Source organism: Impatiens glandulifera, chromosome 3, assembly GCF_907164915.1.
Source record: "Impatiens glandulifera chromosome 3, dImpGla2.1, whole genome shotgun sequence".
NCBI lineage: Eukaryota > Viridiplantae > Streptophyta > Magnoliopsida > Ericales > Balsaminaceae > Impatiens > Impatiens glandulifera.
The window spans coordinates 52,012,820-52,035,732 of NC_061864.1; the positions used below are offsets into that span (position 1 = coordinate 52,012,820).

Sequence of the window (22,913 nt, forward strand, 5' to 3'; positions counted from 1 at the left end):
ACATTTGAGCAAATTTTGAAGAATATATATATATTTATCAAGGTTGGTTATTCCCGCTTGTTTTGCTGCGAACCTTTGAAAACCCACTATTTTACTATTACCCACAAGTAAGCCGAGACAAACATATCAGACCCCATTAACTTGCCACATCAAACCATTGAATTCAATTGAATTCAAAATTTACTTTTACAATAATATCAATAGAGAGAGTAGAGAGAGAGACAGATAGAAAATACAAGCATTTTGGGGGCCGAGAAGGGAGGGCCAAGAGAAAGAGAGGAGGAGAAATCCTTCCGTCGTTCTCAGACATCTGCCGCAGCAACTCACCATTCACTCTCTCTCTCTCTATCTCTCTCTCCTTCCGCGGCAGCTCACTTTGTCTTAAAGAAGAAGGAAAGATCTCTCTCTATCTCTATCTATATACATCATCATCATCATCAGCTTCCATCTCACTTGCTTAAAGCGTCAACTGGATTTTAAAATCAACCAATGCTCTACGCTTTACTACTACTGACCATGTGACTTCTGACAGATTCCCTCTCATTCCACTTCTTCATGTCCATCTGCCAATTCTTCATTATACAGTTAAGTTTCATTCAATAAGGAGGACAAAATGACTACCTATACCTCACGGGGACGGAGTAATTCTCCGTTTCAGAACCGGAGACAGCCTAGCCCATACTCTTCATCTTCTTCAACGTCATTCATAAACGGACGGATTATTCCTCGATCCTGTTCGTCTTCTGCTACACCAGGTTTTGGCTCCGGCAGCGCTTATAGTTCAAGATCCGTGACGCCGAGTCGACATCGTAGTGATCCGATGAATCCGAGAGGATACGGAGGGCCTTCACCTGTTGATTTTGCATCGCCGGATGATAACATTGAGGAACTGGTTGACGCTCCGAGACCGAGCGCTGATAGCATTTCGGTGACGATTCGGTTTCGACCGCTGAAGTAAGTCTAGACTCTAGATCCGACATAATGATGTAGATCCATGTGGTTCTCGTTCTCTGTGGAATATTTAAATTAGTCGATTTAGGGTTCGAGATTGTAATACTGAATGTTTGGTTGGTTGGTTGTAGTGAAAGGGAATATAATAGGGGAGATGAAATTGCTTGGTCCGCTGAAGGCGATAGTCTGGTGCGGAATGAGTTCAATTCGGCAACTTCTTTTGCTTTTGGTATGTTCTTGCAGTAATTTACAGTTCATTTATTTTATTCAAAATGTAAGGATGATATCATAGGTTTGTTTGGAATCAATGTGATTGAAGTGAATTTGATTCAATCTATGTTAATTGTTAAATCATCTCCCTCTTGAACTTCAGTTCAATATGCCTAACTTTTGATATACTCCTTTAACACCTCCACAGACAAAGTATTTGGACCTTCTGCGACTTCTCAAGAAGTATATGAAGTGGCCGCTAGACCAGTAGTCAAGGCTGCTATGGAAGGGGTAAATGGTATTTATCACCATTTTTGCTATTGAATATTTTAAACGGTTAAACCTTCAATGATAAGTGTTTTCCCCACTGTAAGATGGGATTGGATCTATATGCTGAATCCTGGATTCAGTGTTTATCATTATCTTTTGAACATAACATGTGCCTGATGATGGTGCAGGAACTGTCTTTGCCTATGGAGTTACAAGTAGTGGGAAGACACATACAATGCATGTAAGTTTTAAATCAAAAGAAGTGCAACTAAAGCACACTATTGTATTGCTTTATTTAATTTTTTCATTCGTATGCAGGGTGATCAAATTTCTCCAGGCATAATACCCCTAGCAATAAAAGATGTTTTCAGCATCATCCAAGATGTAAGTTTGTGCTCAGAATTTGTTTAGGATAGGATTTTGTTGGAAACGTAGTCTCATTTAATTTACGTAATACCATTAATCATTCTGCTTTATTCTACTAATTATGGAAAATTCTTGGACTCTTTCATTTTTAAATAAAAAATGTTGATATACTATTTCCATGAGTATGTGAAATAGAACTGTGACATAAAATATGCCACTCAGTATAAATATTATTTCTATTGCGAAGTTGAGGTTAATTAAATTATTGCTTCAGACTCCAGGTCGAGAATTTCTACTTCGAGTATCGTATCTTGAAATCTACAATGAGGTGAGTGGAAGGAATGCTATCACAAATGCTAATGAATGGTTATATGGGTTACAATATTTGGTATAACCAATTCTCCCTGCTCACAGGTGATAAATGATTTGCTTGATCCAACGGGACAAAATTTGCGAGTGCGCGAAGATGCTCAGGTTCTTGATGACCTTCCAGCTTTTAGTTTTATCAGTTACTTTTTATCCATATCTATTTACATGTTTATCTCAGTTTCTGATTACACAACCACTGAGTTTGATGATAGACCCATTGACTGTAATTGTTGTTTGGTAACATTATTGTGATTGGTGCAAGTCTATTGCTGCCACTTGTTGATTCAGTTGTCTTTTTTTGCTTTTCTATCTCTCTCCCTATTGTTGTAGCTAGTAAACTGGTAAAGAAAGATAGTTCTTATAGCCTCATTTGATTTATACATATTTACAGGGTACTTATGTTGAGGGTATTAAGGAAGAAGTGGTTTTGTCACCCGGGCATGTTCTTTCCTTTATTGCTGCTGGCGAAGGTATTAAAAGACTGTCTTCTTCTTAATGCACACTTTGTACATTATTGTTTTTCTTATAATTCTTTCTGGTAAGTTAATAAACTCTCTTTATGGATCTTGTTTGCTTGCAGAACATCGACACGTTGGTTCAAATAATTTTAATCTGTTCAGTAGTCGGAGTCACACCATATTTACCTTGGTAAGTATCTTCAAGGACGAAGTTATTATTTCCTTCTGGAATATGTTGTACATTTTATGCTTCCTATTTCTGTGCATGATGTTTTTGAATTAGAAAGCCTCGTCAGAACGAACCCGTTTGACTCCTTATTTAAAAGAAACTGTAGATTTTGCAGTTTGAACTTTCATCATGTTCCAAGTTGGCCTCTTCATTTTTTTCTCCATTTTGTTGCTGAGGTTATTATGTATTACTTTCACTGTAGATGGTTGAAAGTAGTGCTCATGGTGATGAATATGATGGGGTGGTCTTCTCTCAACTGGTATGCCTGAATGTCTTATCCTCTTGAAATTTAATCCAAATTTTCTCTTATTCCACTTAAATGGTAATATTCTTTTCATTATCTGCTAGAATTTGATTGATCTTGCTGGATCTGAGAGCTCAAAAACTGAAACAACTGGGCTAAGGAGAAAGGAAGGTTCTTACATAAACAAAAGTCTGTTAACATTAGGAACTGTAAGTCATTATTGTTAATTTTTTAAAGTTAAAACTTATATGATATATGAAATATTGCAAGATTCGAAGTAAGTTTTAATTTGTTATTTAATCTGTAAGTTTAGATTGAATGTCGTCCTAAATTGCAGTATTGCCTTACAACATCATTTGTTGTTTATGACACACAGATCAATAATAATACAACATCTTTAACTTATTAATACCACTGTAGTTTCTATGCTTTTTATGAACATTCTTCAACTTTGAGGATCTTACATTTAATTTCTTGTTAGCTGAGAAAAGAAGTGCTGCATATATAAATTGTGTAGGAAGGCAGAAGAGTTGTACTTTAGATTTCCATGTCGGACATAATATTTCACACATTTTTGCTAGAGCAGTTTAGTTGCTTTAGAAGATTTCTTTGTGAATGTCAATTCTTTGATTCCCTTAATAATAGTTTTGATTTTGTATGCGAAGGTAATTGGAAAACTTAGTGAAGGGAAGGCATCCCATGTCCCATACAGAGACTCCAAACTCACTCGCCTCCTGCAAACATCTTTGAGTGGCCATGGGCATGTTTCAGTGAGTTCTCGTAATTATTATGTGGACAAGATTGTTACTTTGTTTCTTGTGCCATTTATGTAAAAAGGTATCATTAATGCGTAATAAGACCTCTTATTATTTTTTTTACTGCTCAGCTTATTTGTACAATCACTCCAGCATCAAGTAATATGGAAGAAACTCACAATACATTGAAGTTTGCTAGCAGGGCCAAGCGTGTTGAGATATATGCCTCACGCAATAAGGTTTGTTGTTACCAACTTGTTTCGGGATGTATGATCTTGTTATATAATGGCAATTTGTCTTTTCATCTAATTAGCTAATTATGTTTATTCCAGATTATTGATGAGAAGTCTTTGATAAAAAAATATCAAAAAGAGATATCAACTCTCAAAGATGAACTTGATCAATTCAGGAGGGGAATGATTGTTGGTGTCAGCCACGAGGAGATCATAAGCTTAAAACAGCAGGTTTGATTCCCTTGAATCTTGTACACATTGATCAGCTTTGACCAAATATGGTTAAAGATGTTGCTTTGAGGGTTAGCATTGGGATAATAGTAAAGTTACTCTTTAATCATCTGACAGTTGCAGAGATGAGAAGTTGTTAAGACTGCATAAACATGATCCTTTATTTATTGCTTGATTGCTAGTGGGAAGTTGTAGATGTGTTGTGCATGGATAACCCTTTAGATTTTTTTCATAGTGTATACGCAAAAAATGACAATATTTTCCCCTAATGAGCACTCTTCAATCAAAAGGAAGTTCCACTTTTTATTTACAATACTTGTTCTTTCTTCCTATCTAATAGTTGGAAGAGGGTCAAGTGAAGATGCAGTCAAGATTGGAGGAAGAAGAAGAAGCAAAGGCTGCCTTGATGAGTAGAATCCAAAGGCTCACCAAGCTCATACTTGTTTCCACGAAAAATACAATTCCTGGAATTTTGACCGATGTCCCCGTTCAACGAAGTCATATTGCTGAAGATGATGTAAGTTTCACCCTCTTGTTCGAACCATCTGCCCACATATGCTGCTTTATCTTTTGGGTTTCTCTTAACATTTCCTTGTGATATTCTCCAAATGTATATTTTACTTTTTAATCTTTGTGAGTGGATATTTATGCTCTCAGAAGCTTGTGATTCTACGGGATGATTCACTTTCAGAAAGTGAAAATCAAAAGGACTCCACGTCTTCTACTCTTTCAAATGATTTTTTACACAAACAATCTTCGAGCAAATGGACTGATGAACTATCAGCAGCTGGGAGTATAATTAGTGATGCGACTCAAAGGGGTGAGCTGCCTAAAGTGAGTCTCTATCTTTTTGCCAAATGTCATTGCTGTTCATCTGACCAGCAAGAATTGGCTGGTTTAATCCAATAAATCATTCAACTGGTCTCTTAATATAATTGTTTTTTGATTTAATTTCTTTTTTTGTGAATACAATATAAAAAAGAAGTTAGGGAATACAATAGTAAGATACCCCAAAAGCTACATCCTACATGTTAGTTATTATTACCCCAAGTTGTTAAGGAGGTGAGGTGAGCTGTTAGAATATGTCACAACCTGGTCCTCTATGACTATAAATAGAGGGCTAGCTTAAGAAATATCATCTATCAATGAGAGGAATGGAAACTAGACTCTTGGCTTCTCACCTACGTTTCTCTGAGCCTCTCATATCTTTTATCTTTTGATTCTATCATATTTCTATTACAAATCATATCTTATATTCTTAAGGTGTTGCACATTTATTAGTTCACACACTCTAAACCTTGCTTCTAATAGTCAAAGAACTGGATTGCAGGACGAAATGACAATGTCAGATGAAATGGACCTTCACGTTGAGCAAGTTAAGATGCTTGCTGGTGAGATAGCATTCAGCTCTAGCACACTAAAACGTCTGGTGGAACAGTCTGTCAATGATCCAAGTGGATCAAAAATACAAGTAAGGTTTTTGCTTATGTAGCTTAAGATTTGTTTTTTTGTCAATGAATGGATTCAATGGTTATGGGCACTTCTCAGTGTATATCTTTTGGCTTGGGCTTGATGGCCTAATTGGCGGCCTAAGGTGCTTATAATTTATATTTTCACTAATTTCGAGGGGTATTGGTCTTAGGTGCTGCACTAATTGTTCTGCGTGTCCTATTTCTCTGTAATTAAACAAGCAAGACTAGGATTCTATTTGGAAAAAACTAGTATTTTGTTACAATTTGGATCATAATCTAGATTATGGTAATTTTTGTTGCTTTATTTGGTATACAAATCATTCTAGTTCATGACCAAATTTAGTGTATTTTTTTACTTCATTTGGTATAGAGGTTTTTTTTCTCGATCATGATCCGATTATTTTTCATCATTATCACATTATTTTTAGAATATTGTGATTTTTGACAAACATATCAATTGTAGAGTTTTCCAAATCATGGTCAAACATTAAAAGAATTGATCCAAAACAACCCATGGTCATCCATTCTATGGTGGTGACATGATTACATGATTACATTTCTTCATTTGTGGTTTCTCTTAACATGCTTGTATAATAATCTGTAGATTCAAAATATGGAGCGTGAAATCCAAGAAAAAAGGAGACAGATGCGGGCTCTGGAACAGCGTATTAATGAAATTGGTGAAGCCTCAATTGCTAATTCATCACTGGTTGACATGCAGCAGGTAGTCCTTTTTTTTCATTCATATATTTTTTAATATTTCTTATGTATTGCATGGGAAGTTTTTAGCAATTTCTAATTGAGATTTTTGTTTTTTGGCTAACACAGACAGTTATGAGATTAATGACTCAATGCAATGAAAAAAGTTTTGAGCTTGAGGTCAGTGCTATTATACATATGTGAATGCTATGGATATGAAGTCTTTTTTTTGTTTGCTTTTTTTTTTTCATGTTCTTCAACGCATTTAAAATAATGTTTGAGAACTTGTTTAAAACATTAGTAGCAGTGAGATTATTAGTTAACATTGTCTCTTTCCATCACTTTTTACAGATAAAATCTGCAGATAATCGAATCCTTCAAGAACAATTGCAGAGCAAGGTTCATTTTTTTTGTACCTAACATGTTATTAGTAGAATCTGTGTAAAAAATAATCCTGAAACTTCATTTCCTGTTTGCTGAAACCAACAACACATTATCTGGCTACATTCAGTGTGTGGAGAACAAGGAATTGAATGATAGATTAGCTGTTATGCAACACCAATTGGCATCTTCAACTGGTAACAAGTTATCATCTTTAGAAGAGAGTGTTCATCAAGGATATCTAGATGAAATGAAAAAGAAAGTTCAATCTCAGGTACTTAAAACATACTCCCCTCTTAATAATGATTCTTGGCAAGTCCCTTCTTGATATTTCCTATTCCACCTTTCTCTTATCTCCCTAGCTTCATGTTTGTTCAATCACTAGGCCTTATCTCCTGTATGCCTTATTTCACTTCTGTATTTGGTCCTCAATGGAAACAAGCATGTTTTCTGTAGTAGTTGCAATCTGATGATAAATTAGGGGGAATTATTTTATGCAGCCTAATCCAATCTATGCTTTCTCTCTACTCCATATTGTGGATTAGGGGTGAACAAAAGTTTGGGTTAATCCGTGGATTAACCCAATTCAATCCCTGGCTCTAAAGTGGATTGGAGGGTTAACCCATAATTTATAAGAAAAAATTTTGGTTGAACCATTCAATCCAAATTTTGAAAACATTTTTTTGTAGAAGTAAATATATTTTGTATACACTTTTATTTAGTTTTTATTAGTACACCCTCTATTAAAAAAAAGTAGACAAAAAATAATGTGTGATCTATAAAAAAATGTTGCTATGAATTATGTTTCACACAAACATTAATAGCTTGTTGATGTAGGTTTTCCTGTTTTGAATATACGATCTTTTGAAAAAGAAAACAAAGTGGATTATTTGGGTTAAATAACTAAATTATCCTTTGTATTCAATAATTTTAAATATTATAAAAAAATAAATTAAGGGTATTTTAGCGGTTGATTTGATTAATGAGTTAAATGGATTATAATCTATCCAATGTAATAGTCCTTTAGAATTATGGATTGAGTAGAATTCAACCCATACTAAGTATGGACTAGATTGGATTGTACTCCTAATTGTGAATCCAACCTGCTAATGCTTGTGCCTAGAAGCTAAAGTTTTTGTTATTTATATACTAAATAGGAAATCTCGAATGAGAAACTGAAGTTAGAACAAGTTCAAATTCTGGAAGAGAATAGTGGGTTACGTGTCCAGAATCAGAAGCTTTCGGAAGAAGCTTCGTATGCAAAAGAACTAGCATCTGCCGCTGCTGTAGAGTTGAAGAATTTGGCGGGTGAAATTACAAAGCTCTCTCTTCAAAACACAAAGCTGGAAAAAGAATTACTCTCAGCCAAAGAATTATTACATTCTAATAAAGGTGGTGGTACCGTTTCAATGCTGAATAACAACAGAAAGCATTCTGACAGTTTCAGATCCACAAGAAGAGGCGGGCGGGTTTCGGGTCGACCCAACAACGGTTTTCACGACGATTTCGATTCGTGGGATCTCGACCCGTCTGATATGAAAATGGAATTGCTTGCTCGAAAACAGCGAGAGGCAACTCTCGAGGCTGCATTAGCTGAAAAGGAAATTGTTGAAGATGAATATCGGAAAAAAGTTGAAGATGCTAAGAAAAGGGAGGCGGCTTTGGAAAATGATTTGGCAAATATGTGGGTGCTTGTTGCTCAGCTTAAGAAAGGTGCGGTTAGTTCTGATTTGAGTACTAATGATAGGGGTGTTGATCGAACTGATCAAAATGTGGATATGAAAGCTGATGAAATAAAAAATAACGATACTATTCTTAAAGAGGTGCAAGTAAATGATGCCGTGAAATCAGTTCAAGGAATTTCTAAGGAGGAATCTCTTGTCGTTCGTTTGAAGGTAAACTCTAATTTATGTTTGGATTATTTTGTCAAAACCAGGAACCAAATCAGATTATTTTTGAATCATGATCCAGACTCTGATTCTATTGTCATCTTTTTTTTGGTAGAAAAATTATTTTCTAAATGTGTTTCTTTTGAAGTTAAACTATAGTTACACCCATTATAGAATTTATTTTGATGTTGATAAATATAAAACATTGTGATTTTTGACAAATATAATAAATAAATATAGATTTTTTTTGAGTTTGATTCACATCATACTCTATGATATCATCTAAAGTATTCTTACTTTGTTCCCTTATTGCAAGTTGCAACCATTCTTCTAAATCAAATTTTTTATTTATTTTTTTACCAACAATTAAGAATTTCTTAATTGTTTTCCTCTACTTGAGATCCAGTAAAGAACAAAATACAAATGACCTTTTTGCCACCAATCCATGTTTATACCCTTTTGTTGAATTAGTGTTTGTCTTCTTTAATCCAACCTCCAATTATATGTAAACAAGTTTTTGTTTATGATCAATTTTTTAATATTCTCCGTCTAGATTTACTTATATATATTAGGAATTCCATTGTAGACTTTTACGAGCTTGTTTGATCTCGGATCATTTGAAATACTTCGAAAAACTAAAAACTTTTTGAGTGTGGCTTATTTGGATTGTTTGAATAAATTGTTCAGAATTTCCTTTATATTTATTATGTTAGTATTTTAATTGATGATTTGAATTATGCATGTACTTTGATAAAATACAAATAGGCTCGTATGCAAGAAATGAAGGAGAAAGAGCTTAAATACTCTGGCAATGGGGATGTGAATTCCCATGTATGTAAAGTTTGCTTTGAATCACCAACTGCCACAATGCTTCTCCCTTGCCGCCATTTTTGTTGTAAGCACCAATTCTAACTCTTCTATCACTACTCGATGAATTCTATGAAAAAACATTATGATGTAAATTTCTCGCTCGCTCTTGAAAATGTTCATCATCTCATTAATTTTCTTGAAATCCTTCACTGTTACGAAACTAAAATGTCACATATTTTTTGCAGTGTGTAAATCTTGTTCGCTTGCTTGTTCTGAGTGTCCAATTTGTCGCACAAAGATCACCGATAGAATTTTTGCTTTCACTTGAAACTAAGGTTTATGGTTACCCTCAACTAAAAGGTAGTTTTTTTCTTCTTCTCCCTATTCTTTTGAACTAGTTTGTGCTAATATTCTCGTTTTTTTGTTTAATTATGGGCAGGTTCTCTATCATCTTCCATTGATTGTAATTTCTTGCACTATAATAGTGCGGTTTGATGTATTATCCTAAAGGTACGTATCTCTTTTATAATGGGGTTTGTATAAATAAGAATTGGTTCGAAAGTAAATACTTCTATTGCTACACTTATTCTTCTTCTATAAGTAAAGGAAAATCCATTATTATTTGTGATCATAAAGAGAGGCCTAGTATAATTTGTTACTATTCTTACTTAATTCCCTTGATAAATCCTAGCAATGATTCTATTAATGTTAGATAAAAAGGAACATCTTAAAGGCAGAAGGGATTCTGCTTCTTTATATTATATATTATAGGGTTGCGATTGTTTGACTTTTCAATTGTCACTGTCTACGTTAAAAGACTTGGACTAATAGGAATATCACCTTGAGAATACAAGTTCAATTGTGAATGAAATCAAATGAATTGGTTATGGGGATTGTGATTATAGATAGATTTATGTTCTTTACTGCCTAGGTGTATACATGTTGGCCTTGACAAAACCCTAGTCATAAGAAAACATATGTAAATTTATAATATATTTGTTTCTAATTGTTGAGAGATAAAAAAAAAATACCGGGTTTTTGATTCTTATTATGGATGCTTTAAGTTAATGGATATTGTAATAGTTTTCTAAATTAAAAAAAAAATGAATATTTAGTATGTTATGTATTTATATCTATTTTATACTCATACTCAAATATTAATGTCAATTTATTGAAAATAGAATCATTGCATCTTTATCAATGTGGTGTTTGAGCTATAACAACAATGTCCCAAAAAAAAAAATACAGAGATGCAATTGAATTTCAATCGAATAAATTGAGGATGACCAACTCGAACTCATAAAATTCAAGGTTCCTATAATTTTTCTCTAATACTAAATAAGGTCTCTAATCATAAATAATGAAAATAATGTTGAATATTTATATATATATTCTAATATACTTGTAGTTGTTATTGAAAGTTTTTTTTTTTAATTATTGTTTATTTGTTGCTACATATATTCAATTAAGATTTTTATGTAATTAAAGAATATATTTAAAATTGTTAATTTGTTGGTAAATTTATATTTATTTTGTTTAATTATTTATTTTAAAGTTATTTTGTTTAAATTTATCGATGTAATAAGGTGAAATGTAAGTTTATCCAAAAAACTGACTCATTCCAATCTGCTAAAAAAGGGAGATGTATGGAGATTCTTGATAAAAAATCCTTTTAGAATAAACTTTTTTTTTTCCGGTGGTTAGATTGATTATGTTTATTATTTAGATATATTTGCTAGAATTTCAGTTTATTCTCTAATCTTCTATTTTTTTAATAAACTTAATCAGTTTATTTGTAATGGAACTTAAATAGCACGAGTGATATTGAACAATGAAAAACTAGATTTTTAGCATCAACTAATCTTAAAACAAGCAACTTGATAAAAAAAACACAAAATGAGCTAGAACCAAACTAAGCCTTAACAATGGCCATTCCTTTATTGTGTTCTTCATTTTCTCCAACTTCCACCATTTCTCAACTTGCTTTCTTCTTAAAATCTAGAACCCTAATAAAGAAACCCTTTTGAAGAAGAAGAAGATTGAGGCACCCTCAAACTCAAATCCCCTAAAGTTGTGAACAGATTGTGCTTTCTCTCATAAGCTCCATGGTCCAGAAAAAGGCAGGCTTTGATCATAAATCTACAAATTAAACAAAATTCATTTCATTTACATTAGTAGTTTATATGTCAAACAAAAAATATATTTACTTTATTATATATCTATCTTTACTATTTTTAATATTGTAAATAAATTTTAATTATATTTTTATCATTTTACATAAACATCATATTTTTGTATCAAACATTTTTTTTCTTAAAAGAATCTCAATTTATTTTTAAATAACCAGATCAAACTGGTCTTATACTTTTTTAAAAAAAAATGTTTTGAGTTGTCTCTCAATTACAACAACAAAAAAGTGTATGTGTTAAGTTTGGTTAAAAATTGAAAAATTAAGTGAGTTAGTTTTATTTGACAAATATAATTGTAGTGTTAATATATTTTTATAAATTCTATACATTTCTATTTGATAAAAGATTTTAAGTTAGATTAAAAAAACTCATAAATAGTCTAGATATTTGGAAACATAAAGTAATAATTTGTAAAAAGTTAAATTATCTACAAAATTACTTTTAATTTATTTATTTATTTTTCAACTAAAATAAATTTCAATGCTTATATTTTTGTTTGAATTTTAAAATGTTATTTGAATAACAATAAAAATATTTAAAGGGTATATTAATATATAATAATAAAATAAATTATATATTTTTTAAATAAAAATATATTTTAATATTTTTGATGTAATGAAATGATATACGAGAGAAGAATGAAATATATTTATTTTAATAACTCAAGAACATAACAATGCGTTTTGAACCTCGCTAGATTATTTAAAAGGAAATAATTTAGATTGATGTATAGAATTATTTATTTTAAAAAATAATTAAAATATTTTAAAATCTATACAAGTAAAATAAATTTAATTTTTATAATTTAAAAAATATGTTAGTGAATAATCAATAGCTCACCTTCCAATATTTCAATAAATATCTATTAAAATAATAAAATATATTTAAAAAAAATATATAATAAATGAATCAGCAAACCTTACAGAAGCTGTTAGGGAAACATGAAGGATCAATGAATTCATCAAACTGCCATTCTGGCTGCATTGTCTCGATCAAGTATTCTGATATCTGATTTGTCGTTGAAATTGATCCTTCTTGACTCATACATCTCTCGTCACCTCCACTTGCCGCCGTAATCGACGCCGATGCAGGCGTCGTCGGTAACGGCGGCGAACATGGATCGGAAAAAGAAGAAAGCTTGACTCCGGTAAGAAGAAATCGGTTATGTTTTTGTGTATGTTCGTTTACTTTGTGAATTGGAATATCACATTCTCTGCATAGGATCGCTCTATCTTCTTGACAAAACATAAACCCTCTTCTATCCTGATAATAATAATAATAATTAATCAATCTATTAAATAATTTCAAAATATAAAAAAAAAATTGAAGTTAAATTTTTATTAGTTTGCATAATTTTTCAAGACCCCTCACATATAAAATAATTGTTAATAAAATCAAATCACATTTACTCTTTACACTTTATATAAGCTTATGATTCAAAAGAAGAACATAAAACAAAAAATTTAACTAAATTTTAAAATATTTTTAATTAAACTTAATTATTATTATTTTGTATTGAAATATTAGTAATTTTTATTTTATTTGAAAAACAATGTAATAACTGATTATATTATTTTATTTAGAATAATAAAAAAATCATTTATAACTTATTACTAACTTAAATAAAAAAATAAATAGACATGAGAATTCATTAAGTTGAAATTAATAGATAAAAACACCTTAAATTGAACGGAGAAACCATAATTTTGGGTAGGAACCAAATGCGAAATAAATAAGTAAATCAATCTATAATATATTAATTTAATGTTATGATTTTGATCATTTTTTATAAATATATCAATTTAATTTTACGTCTTTATTTAATAAATAAATTTATTTAAAATTGTTATTACAGTAAAAGAGGAATATAAAGAACTAGAATTTGATGTCATTAATAAAATTGTAGTAATACGTAATTGTATTTAAATCTAATAGCAGAGAGACGTTCTATTTTTCAAGTCCAATCACGTCTTACTATATCATTTTTTACACCAATTATGTCCCCAAATTTCCGCTCTCTATTTTAAAATTAATTTAAAATATGTGTATAATTATTAAAAAAAAAATCAACCCAACTATGTCCCTATATATATATATATATATATATATATATATATATATATATATATATATATATATATATATATATATATATATATATATATATATATATATATATATATATATATATATATATATATATATATATATATATATATATATATATATATATATATATATATATATATATATATATATATATATATATATATAAAAGAAAGAGAGATAAAAGAGCAAAATAGCATATTTCATATTCTCCATGTAAAAAAAGAACTTTTCAAAAAAATAGAAAATTGGTTGAGACAAAAGGTCGAGCACCTGACAGACATCACAAAGAGGAGCATCATTGAAAGAAGGATGAAGAAGAGAGAATCGATTATGTTGTCCAGCAAGTTTATTGGCATGATGAACTCGATAATCACATGTTTCACATAGTGCAGCTTCATCCGCTGGACAAAATAAACAAGCTTCTTCTTTACAACAAACATCACATTGAATCTTCATCTTTCTTTCTGTTGTTTCTTCAATTCTCTGTCACCTAAGGTTTAAATATACAACCCATCAATGGAGGTAATCAACAACTTGCTACAACAGTAAATAACAAAACGACGAATCAATTATGGGCATATGGGTAGTAGGAATTGCAAGATCTCTTCTTACACCCTTTTACATAACTCTAGATGGTTTCTATTTCTTTCTTTAAGTATCTAAAATGTATGTATATATGTAAATGGGATGTATTGAAAAAGACAGGAACAAGATTTTCAAAGTACAGAAGAAGAAGAAGGTGAAGAAAATGTATTATATATAATAGAATAGAATGTTAGATAAATGGAGGAGTAAAGGTTGTATTTTTAAATGCTTTCCTTATCAAGATACCAAATTTCTTAGTCTAATAATTAATATGAGCATGGTTGGATTGGACAAATATATTTATTTATCAACCCTACATACACTTGAGATAACCGACAATAAAGGGTAAGATTAGTGCCTATTTGAAAGTATTTTTTACAATCCAATATTAAGATTGAAAGTATTTTTTTACAATCCAATATTAAGAAATCGAGTTTGAATAAAAAAATGTTACAAAATTTATAATATATATAATTAAGTTATAATCAACTTTCAAAATATCTAATAGAATAAAAATAAGAGATTCGATTCTCATTTAAAACGTTTTAAATTTAAAAGAATATTATGACTTTACACAAGAGAACAAATGTAAAGATTCGATTCTAATTTAAAACATTTTAAATTTAAATAGAAGTTATCACAGTAGACATACCCATTAGGGGAGACATCACCTGACCGATAAATTAAAGACAAGTTATACAAGTGCATATTGTTGGTGTAAGGAGGATCGGGTGCAACAATAGCAGGGGTTGAATATTGTTGTACAAAATTTGGTTTTCAATTCGATTTTAATCTTGTTAGAGATGAAAATTTGTTTTTATTCTTCACAAATCTTCACAAGCTCTTGAACGGATTGAAGTGCGAAAATGCTTGCTGGATTTGAAGCGGTAAATAAATGACTGTAAGATGCAGAAAAAAATAACAAATGTGGTTTTATGAATGTTCGGAGATAAAACTCATACGTCTTCCATTCTTCTGTTTGCAGAAGGTTTTCACTAGAAGACTTTGATTCGTATAACAACTACACAAACCCATTTAGAAATACAAGACTTAACAACTGTCGGTTTCTGAACTCATAGCTATCACTCTATTGAACAAATAACGTCCTATCCAACTTACAATACTAATAGTACACTTAGGTAGAACAGTAAATAATGGCTCAGCTTAGCTTTGTGAATTACAGAATAATCTTAGAGAAAGAAAACACACACAACTTAGCAATTCAGAATTTGTAATCAAAGAATCGAGAGCAGAGTGTAGAAATTCACCATTGTACTCTGATCACCTTTTATATTGAAGTCGTAGCAACAGTCGAATCTTTCTCTTAGATACGTGTCAGCTTTCCGTTGGATGTACGTCAGGGACGAGATCGTACTCAAGAATATATTCGTTGGATCGTGGCGTACCAGATTGTACTACAGAATATTCGTTAGAATGTGGTATACTGAAATGTACAACACGGGCTAGTGGAATAATTGAGTACGTGGAAGTTAAGCGTATTAAGCTGACTTGACAGATGAATGATAACGAACGATGTTATTCGCTTTGCTGATGAGCTGAGCAGATAGGCAGACACTTCTTCAGACGACTTCTTAAGTAAGACGTCTGCTCGCGCTTCTTCAAACGACTGCTGAAGCAAGACGTCTGCTCGCACACTTTTTCAGATTAGAGCGTTTGTTGAAGTGAGACGTTTGCTCACGCACTTCTTCAGACCAGAGCGTCTATTGAAGTGAGACGTCTGCTCGCGCACTTCTTTAGACTAGAGCGTCTATTGAAGTGAGACGTCTGCTCGCACACTTCTTTAGACCAGAGCGTCTGTTGAAGTGAGACGTCTGCTCGTGCACTTTTCAGACCAACACGTTTGTTGAAGTGAGACGTCTGCTCGCGCACTTCTTCAGACCAAAGCATTTGTTGAATTGAGACGTTTGCTCACGCACTTCTTTAGACCAACACGTCTGTTGAAGCAAAACGTCTTCTCACGCTTCTTCAGATTAGCACGTCTGTTGAAGCAAGACGTCTTCATGCGCTTCTACAGTTGTACATGCGCATAGACAATTTGTTAGATATCTTGTCTTGAAATAACAAAAAATATATATAAAATGATGTTACAAATAAATTAAATAAATACAATATTACAAAGAACGAAATCACCAAATAAAATGTTGATTCGAAGCATGTGCTTAGCACATTTCCCTTAAAACAGTTCCACCGTCTCCCCTTGTGCTGGAGCTTATCGTAGATGGTTGTCTCATATACAACGAATCTAGTAGTGATTCAACACTAGAATCACTACGCAACGAACTTGACAAAATACCTGATAGATCACCGGGTTTCAACGGAAATATGATGAGTCAAAAACTCGAAGAACACTCGACTAAGTGAAGAACTTGAAGAACACTCAAGAAAACAAAGAAAAAATCTTTCGAATTCTAGAGATATAATGAAATTAGTGAAGAGGAGATATGACATGTGTGAAGAGTTTCAACATGAGGGGATATTTATAGCCGGAAATTAAACCATCACAATAAATCCATTCATCAATCTAGCGGCTAATAATTCATCCAACAACTCCATTCTTAGACTTTTGACATTTCAAAATTCTTGGCATTCGATCCTATCCATTGGCATTCGATCTTATCCATTGCCATTAAATTTCACTAAAAATTCACATTTGAATTTAATATGAATTTATATTTATTTGGATTAAATTACATTTAATTTATTTATCTAAATTCTCATTTTCATTTAATTAATGAAATTACTTTAAAATTCCAACACAATTTACACAACTTAGTTTTGTTCATAAACACATCATTAAAACTATGTCGTATTTATTTAAACTTATTCACCTAAGTTTATTTAATCGATTGAAACATTTTACCTTAATTAATTATTTCTCTTTTAATTATTATTTTTTCTTTATTTATCTTAATCTAACAATTTCCCTTTTTTTATGATGTTAAAACTAAGTTCAGAATAAGCAATTAAAAGGTAATCAATATATTTATAATTATAAAAAATATAAAATATACAAGGTTTAAGATCCCCTTTTAATTCTTGAAGCTTCAGTCTTCGTTTTGATCGCCTTTGCCTTCGCCGAAGAGAAGGCTTTGTCATTTACTTTTTCTTCCTCGGCCTCCTCCTCGATCTGCACCTCGGCCTCCTCGATCATTATCACCTCGGTCTCCTCGACTTCCTTCACCCCGGCCTCCTCCTTGGTCTGGCTTTTTCTAGATCGAATGTCCCGACCACCTCCATCTCTTCCACCTCTTCCCCCTTTTTAACATTGTCAACATTAGGTTCAACAACTTGAATACATAGTGCTTCAGCACTAGTATCCATAACTTACTTGGCGGCAACACTTGCAGCCTCAATGCGTTCAGCATCTACTGTCTTGAGAGAATTAAAAATTTCAAGAAGCTGACAGCCTAAAAAATCCAGTGTTGACTTTTTATTGTTGTGGAGGTCGAAGTTGTTCTTGAGTAGAGTCGTCTTCATTCTGGTCAACTGATTTATGATCATCGATACTTCACCCGAAGTCCTCGATATATCTTTGTTAGCTTCAAATTGAGCCAGGGCTACATCAACAATGATATTTGCGTTAGAAGCAGTCCACTCTTCCAAAATCTCTAACTTACTAAAGATTGTATTGATGCTCTACTGCATAGGCGCAAGAGCTTCAAGAATGAAGTTGCGGAAATCTATTGTTCCTCAAGAGGACTCCTTAGGGGAAGTGGGAGCCAAAGAGACAACATGTGAACCAAAAGGGATGGAGCGCAGAGGAGGGATATGAAGATTTACTTGAATGACATATTGCTCGGGAGACGCGACTTGAGGAACATTAATCATTGCACGCGACTCGCTGTCTTCTCCTTCAATTTCTTCGCACAAGTTCTTTAGAAATCCCGTCATATCTTCAAAATGAAAGGATGTAGCAGGAAGGGATTTCTTGGATGATGGAGGGGATGAGCGTCTAGACTTGAGGGATGATCACTTCTCTTCAGATGTCTCCTTATCTGAACAGAAGATGCCTTTTTAGAGACAGGAGCTGAGAACTTTTCAGCAGGCATGGAAGGCTCATTCTCAGCAGACGACTTTTGCCCAGAATGGATGAGCTGTTCAAGAGAAGATGAGGGCTCCTTCTCTTGAGCAGAGAGATTGAGCTTCTCATCAACTTTTGAGACTAGCTCCTCAACAGCAGAGGAGAGCTGCTGCTTCTCAGCAGTTTGAGACAACTCCTTCTTAGTAAAAGGGAGTTTATGCTGCTCTTCAGATGCTTGGAGCTGCTGCTCAACAATGTGAAGGTTAAGCAAACGCTTCTCCTCAAAAGATTGAGCAGGAGTAGGTTACACCTTCTCAACGAATATCAACTCCTTTTCAGCATCCGAGCTATTCATCTCGGCATTCGAAGCCTCTTTGCGAAGTTCTTCAGTCTTGGACGACTCCGTGCCATGAATAAAGTACAGAGCTGTTGAGCTGTATGAGTCCAAGACTGACTGCAGACGCCTGTTAGCTTTACCGTCTACCCAGGCCATCTTCTTTGAAGGATCATAGTTAGCCTCCCTTCGCGGAGAATCGGGAACAAGGCACACCCTTTGGCGACTGCAGCAATGATCTCTCTTATCTTGAGAGCCTTGTGAACTTCCTTGGAGCAAGTCTAAGAGAGGACTGATTTCTCCAACTTGAGCACCTCCTTTCACTACTTACTCAGATTAGCGCCTTAAATAACTTCATTGAACTTCATATGGAGTCTTATGATGCTCCATCTGTCAAAGGCTTCTATTCTTTCATAGGTAGTGGACTCAACTTCCTCCAAGATGAGGTCAATAGATTTCTACACCTTCGAGAGAGATTCGGGAATATCAACCAAGAGTCATTTACCCTTACATGCAACTTCGACAGGCTTGGCAACATGGACATGTTCTTTAAAGATGATTCCTTTTGCATCTTAAACCTGTCTTGCTGTAGCTGTTGGAGAGAAGCCGGAAATGGGAACTGCTACTGTTGGGATAGTAGATTCAGGCTAAGGGGCAGCAGCTGATTTTGTAGTAGGAGTCTGAACAACTATTATCTCAGCTACTGGACCGGCTAACTCCTTGGAAAGCTCTTCAGCAAGGGCCTCAACAGACTTATCAATAATAACAAGACCAACTGACTCAGCAACTTGTGATTCAGTTTCTTCCTCGGCAGTGGGAACAACAAGCTCTTCGGCCAAAGAAGGAATATGAGTTACCTTTAGAGACGCTTTTGCTATAGGAATATCAGCAGTTGGCCAGCAGGCTCGGCAGACGCTGGTTCTACAGATTTCTTCTCAGCACAAGTCTCAATAGGAGCTAGGGGTGTTCAATATTTGGTCTGAACCGAATATCCGACCGAATTCGAATTCACCGAATTCAAATTTCATTTTCGGTTTTCGAATCGAATTTCAAACCAATTCGAATTCAAATACGGTTTTCGAATTAGTTTTCGAGTTTGAGTTTCAACTCGAAAACCAAACCGAAAACCGAATTCATTTTTTATTATTTATTCTTCCAAACTTAACTTAAGAATAAGTTCAAAATAATCAAACTAGAATATTTTGAATTAAGATTTATAATAAAAAATTTATGAAACAAAAACACTAGTGGTCTAACGGTAGAATAGTACCCTACCATGGTATAGACCCCGAGTTCAATTCTTGGTTGATACATTTTATTTTGAGTTTAAAATAAAAGAAAATTGAATTCGGTTTGAATTCAAATTATTCGAAGTTCAAACCGAATATAAAATTCGAATTCGGTTCGGTTTAATTAGAATTTATTCGAATTCGGTTCGGTTTTCGAATTGACGAAAAAAACAAAAAATTCGAAGAAACCGAATTGAGGAACTCGAATAACCCGAAACCGAACCGATGAACACCCCTAATAGGAGCTACGACCAGAGGCACCACATGGGATACCAATGGAGGCAGCTCAACAACAAAGGAGTCCGCCAGTTTGGCCTTCTTAGAAATGGAGATAACCTTAGCGGTTTCTCCAACAGAAGTGCGCTTCTGGCTGGTTGAACTCGCAGTTGACTCCTGCACCGTTAGCTTTCTCCTCTTCGCTGGGATTTTATGACCCAAAGCAACATGGCACTTAGACTAAGTGGTCGACTAACCACTCAACCGTGGGACAAATGAAGTGGACCCAGTTTCCTTAATCGTCTTCATCCTAATAATATAGTTCCCAACAGTGCTACTGACCATCACTCTACTTACATTAATGTTGGCGCCTTTACCAAAGGCACTTGTAAGTGCTCAAGAACTCTGCTGAGTTGGACTGAGAATCCCACACTCTACTTCTTCGGCACAAATACCATTAAACATAGAGTAGAAAAGAGCACAGACGACCAGTTGATGACCATCCCCTTCGATATGGCCACCATAATCTCAAATCTCTTCTGGGGATGAGCGTCGAACGACCCTACTCTTCCCTAAAGAGACATAGATACAATATCATTGAGAAGACAAAACTCCGTCTTCATATGCTTTTTCTTCCCGTGAGTCTCAAGTAGGCCAAAGACATCCTAGAAGACGTTTCGCATTTTAGAGATATCCTCGGCTGGAATCTCATCGAAGGCTGTGAGGCCTTCCCTTGAAAGCTTAAACAACTGGGCGAAGATATCTTCGGAGATAGTGATTTCAGCACCCTTCACCGTTGCTGAAATGGAGTATTCGACCAGCTTTGCCGATGCAAAGAACTCACGAACCTCCTAGTCATGAAGAGTGAAAGTATCTCCTATAAACTTCTTGAAGCCGGAAGCCTCTAGGGTTCTGAACATCGCCACCATCGCCGCCAGCCCAGAAGCATATACAGATTCAAAATCTACCTGCATTGTATTTTGAACGAACGAAGTCATCTTTAGCAGTTAGGGTATGAAGAAGAAGACGACTGGTTTTCTAGAGAGAAGGCAGAGAGAAATTATAGACTTAGGGTTTCTGAAAATCATAAATAGAAGGTGAGATGTCTTAGGCGTGCAAGGTACCCTTTTATAGAATCTAACATACAGATCTTAAAAGAAATCATTTATAAAATATGTCATTTATTAAAATAAATGACATCATTAATTAGAATGCGTGTGGTAATGACATCATCTTATCTTATTAATAATTTCCCTCAAAATATTTTGAAATATCTTATTAACTCAGTCGTGGCCTGCCCCTTGACTGGCTGAGATTCTGAATTCACCGCCTTCATCCAAGAGCGGTGTTGAGCAATCTCTAGCCCAAATCTGCTGATCTCTCTATCAGCAACAAAGTTATGGGTTGCACTGGTGTCAACCATCGCCATAACTTCCTTTCCATTGATCTTGATCTTCACATACATCAAGCCACGGGCCTTGTGTGGCACATGGGCACCGGCCTGCATCGCACCAAGAATCTGCAGCGGGTTCACCCTAGAAGGTACCTCATCTTGTTCCTCCTCTTGACCCTGGATCGCACTAACCCTTCCGTGCTGCGGGAATTCCCGCATTAGGTGATCACCATTGCAAAGGTAGCATCCAACTTGTCTTCGGTCCGGACCGGATTTGCTCCCTCGGTCCGAATCTGTTATCTTTCGGTCATGACTAGTACTCTTGCCTCGGTTATGACTTGTCTTTCCCCCTGGTCCTCGGTCTCTACCTTGGACTTTGCCCTTCCCCTTGTCTCTGGCAGAGGGCTTACTTGGCTCGGCGCTGACTGAGCCAATTGTTTTGAAATCGGCCAACCGATCGGCCCCAGCTATGGCCGAAGGTAGGTCTTTCACATCCAATCTTCTTAGCTCGGTTTGGGCCCACGGTTGCAGTCCGGCTAAAAAGTTGAACAGCTTATCCTGCTCTAACATATCACGGATGTCAAGCATAAGGGAACTGAAGATTTTCACATACTCTCTTGTGGAACCAGTATGGCGTAGTCGGCGGAGGGACTCGCGGGCTAGCCAAGAAGCATTCCCCAGGAGGAATTGCTCCTTTAGTTCTCGCTTCATTACTTCCCAGGTGTCGATCTTATCACGCATTGCACTAGCATCATCCGAGAGGCGGGCTCTCCACCAAAGCTTGACATCGCCTATGAGATACATACTAGTTACCGACACCTTTTTATCTTTAGGGATCTTGGAGGTCTCGAAATAGACTTCCATGTCCCAAAGGAAATTCTCTATCTCCTTAGCGCTCCTGGATCCTCCGAATGAACAGGGCTCGGGTACCTTGAAATTCGTCGAAGGAGCTGATGCGATCGGGGGATCCGAACCAGCCGCGCGCCTAAGCAATCGCACCTCGATCTCCAGCTCTTCTATCCGTGAGATGAGTGCGGTCTGCCTAGTGATCTGCTTCTTCTCAAGCATGTCGCTCATACGCCCAATGCTCATCTGAGCAGTCTTCCATTGCGCCTTCAACTCGCCCACCTGTGCGAACAGGGAAGGCTCGTTTTCCTCTGCAGGTATGCCTATGATCTCCTCGAGCTCG

General features: G+C 34.5%; 2 protein-coding genes across 3 annotated transcripts; one reads left to right on the top strand and one right to left on the bottom strand.

The window, feature by feature from the left end:
* The first annotated feature begins 208 nt into the window (after positions 1–208).
* Positions 209–10,188, top strand: LOC124932838 (kinesin-like protein KIN-7D, mitochondrial). Of its 2 annotated transcripts, none has more exons than XM_047473525.1 (25): positions 209–954; positions 1,083–1,180; positions 1,370–1,459; positions 1,620–1,672; positions 1,750–1,815; positions 2,072–2,125; positions 2,212–2,271; positions 2,558–2,636; positions 2,747–2,814; positions 3,056–3,112; positions 3,202–3,306; positions 3,763–3,867; positions 3,984–4,091; positions 4,185–4,316; positions 4,657–4,833; positions 4,977–5,150; positions 5,647–5,787; positions 6,393–6,512; positions 6,617–6,667; positions 6,839–6,886; positions 6,999–7,142; positions 8,026–8,763; positions 9,523–9,652; positions 9,813–9,927; positions 10,007–10,188. In XM_047473525.1, exons 1-24 carry the CDS (start codon positions 614–616, stop codon positions 9,893–9,895), a joined length of 3,222 nt encoding a protein of 1,073 aa, XP_047329481.1. In that variant the 5' UTR covers positions 209–613; the 3' UTR covers positions 9,896–9,927; positions 10,007–10,188. The 2 variants fall into 2 exon arrangements, with proteins under 2 accessions (XP_047329481.1, XP_047329480.1); XM_047473524.1 differs by having other exon boundaries at positions 210–954; positions 4,974–5,150.
* Positions 10,189–12,652: 2,464 nt separating this feature from the next.
* On the bottom strand, positions 12,653–14,321 carry LOC124932930 (B-box zinc finger protein 20). The gene is made up of 2 exons (XM_047473643.1): positions 14,136–14,321; positions 12,653–13,019 (listed from the first exon to the last, which is right to left on the bottom strand). Exons 1-2 carry the CDS (start codon positions 14,319–14,321, stop codon positions 12,666–12,668), a joined length of 540 nt encoding a protein of 179 aa, XP_047329599.1. The 3' UTR covers positions 12,653–12,665.
* Positions 14,322–22,913: the final 8,592 nt, after the last annotated feature.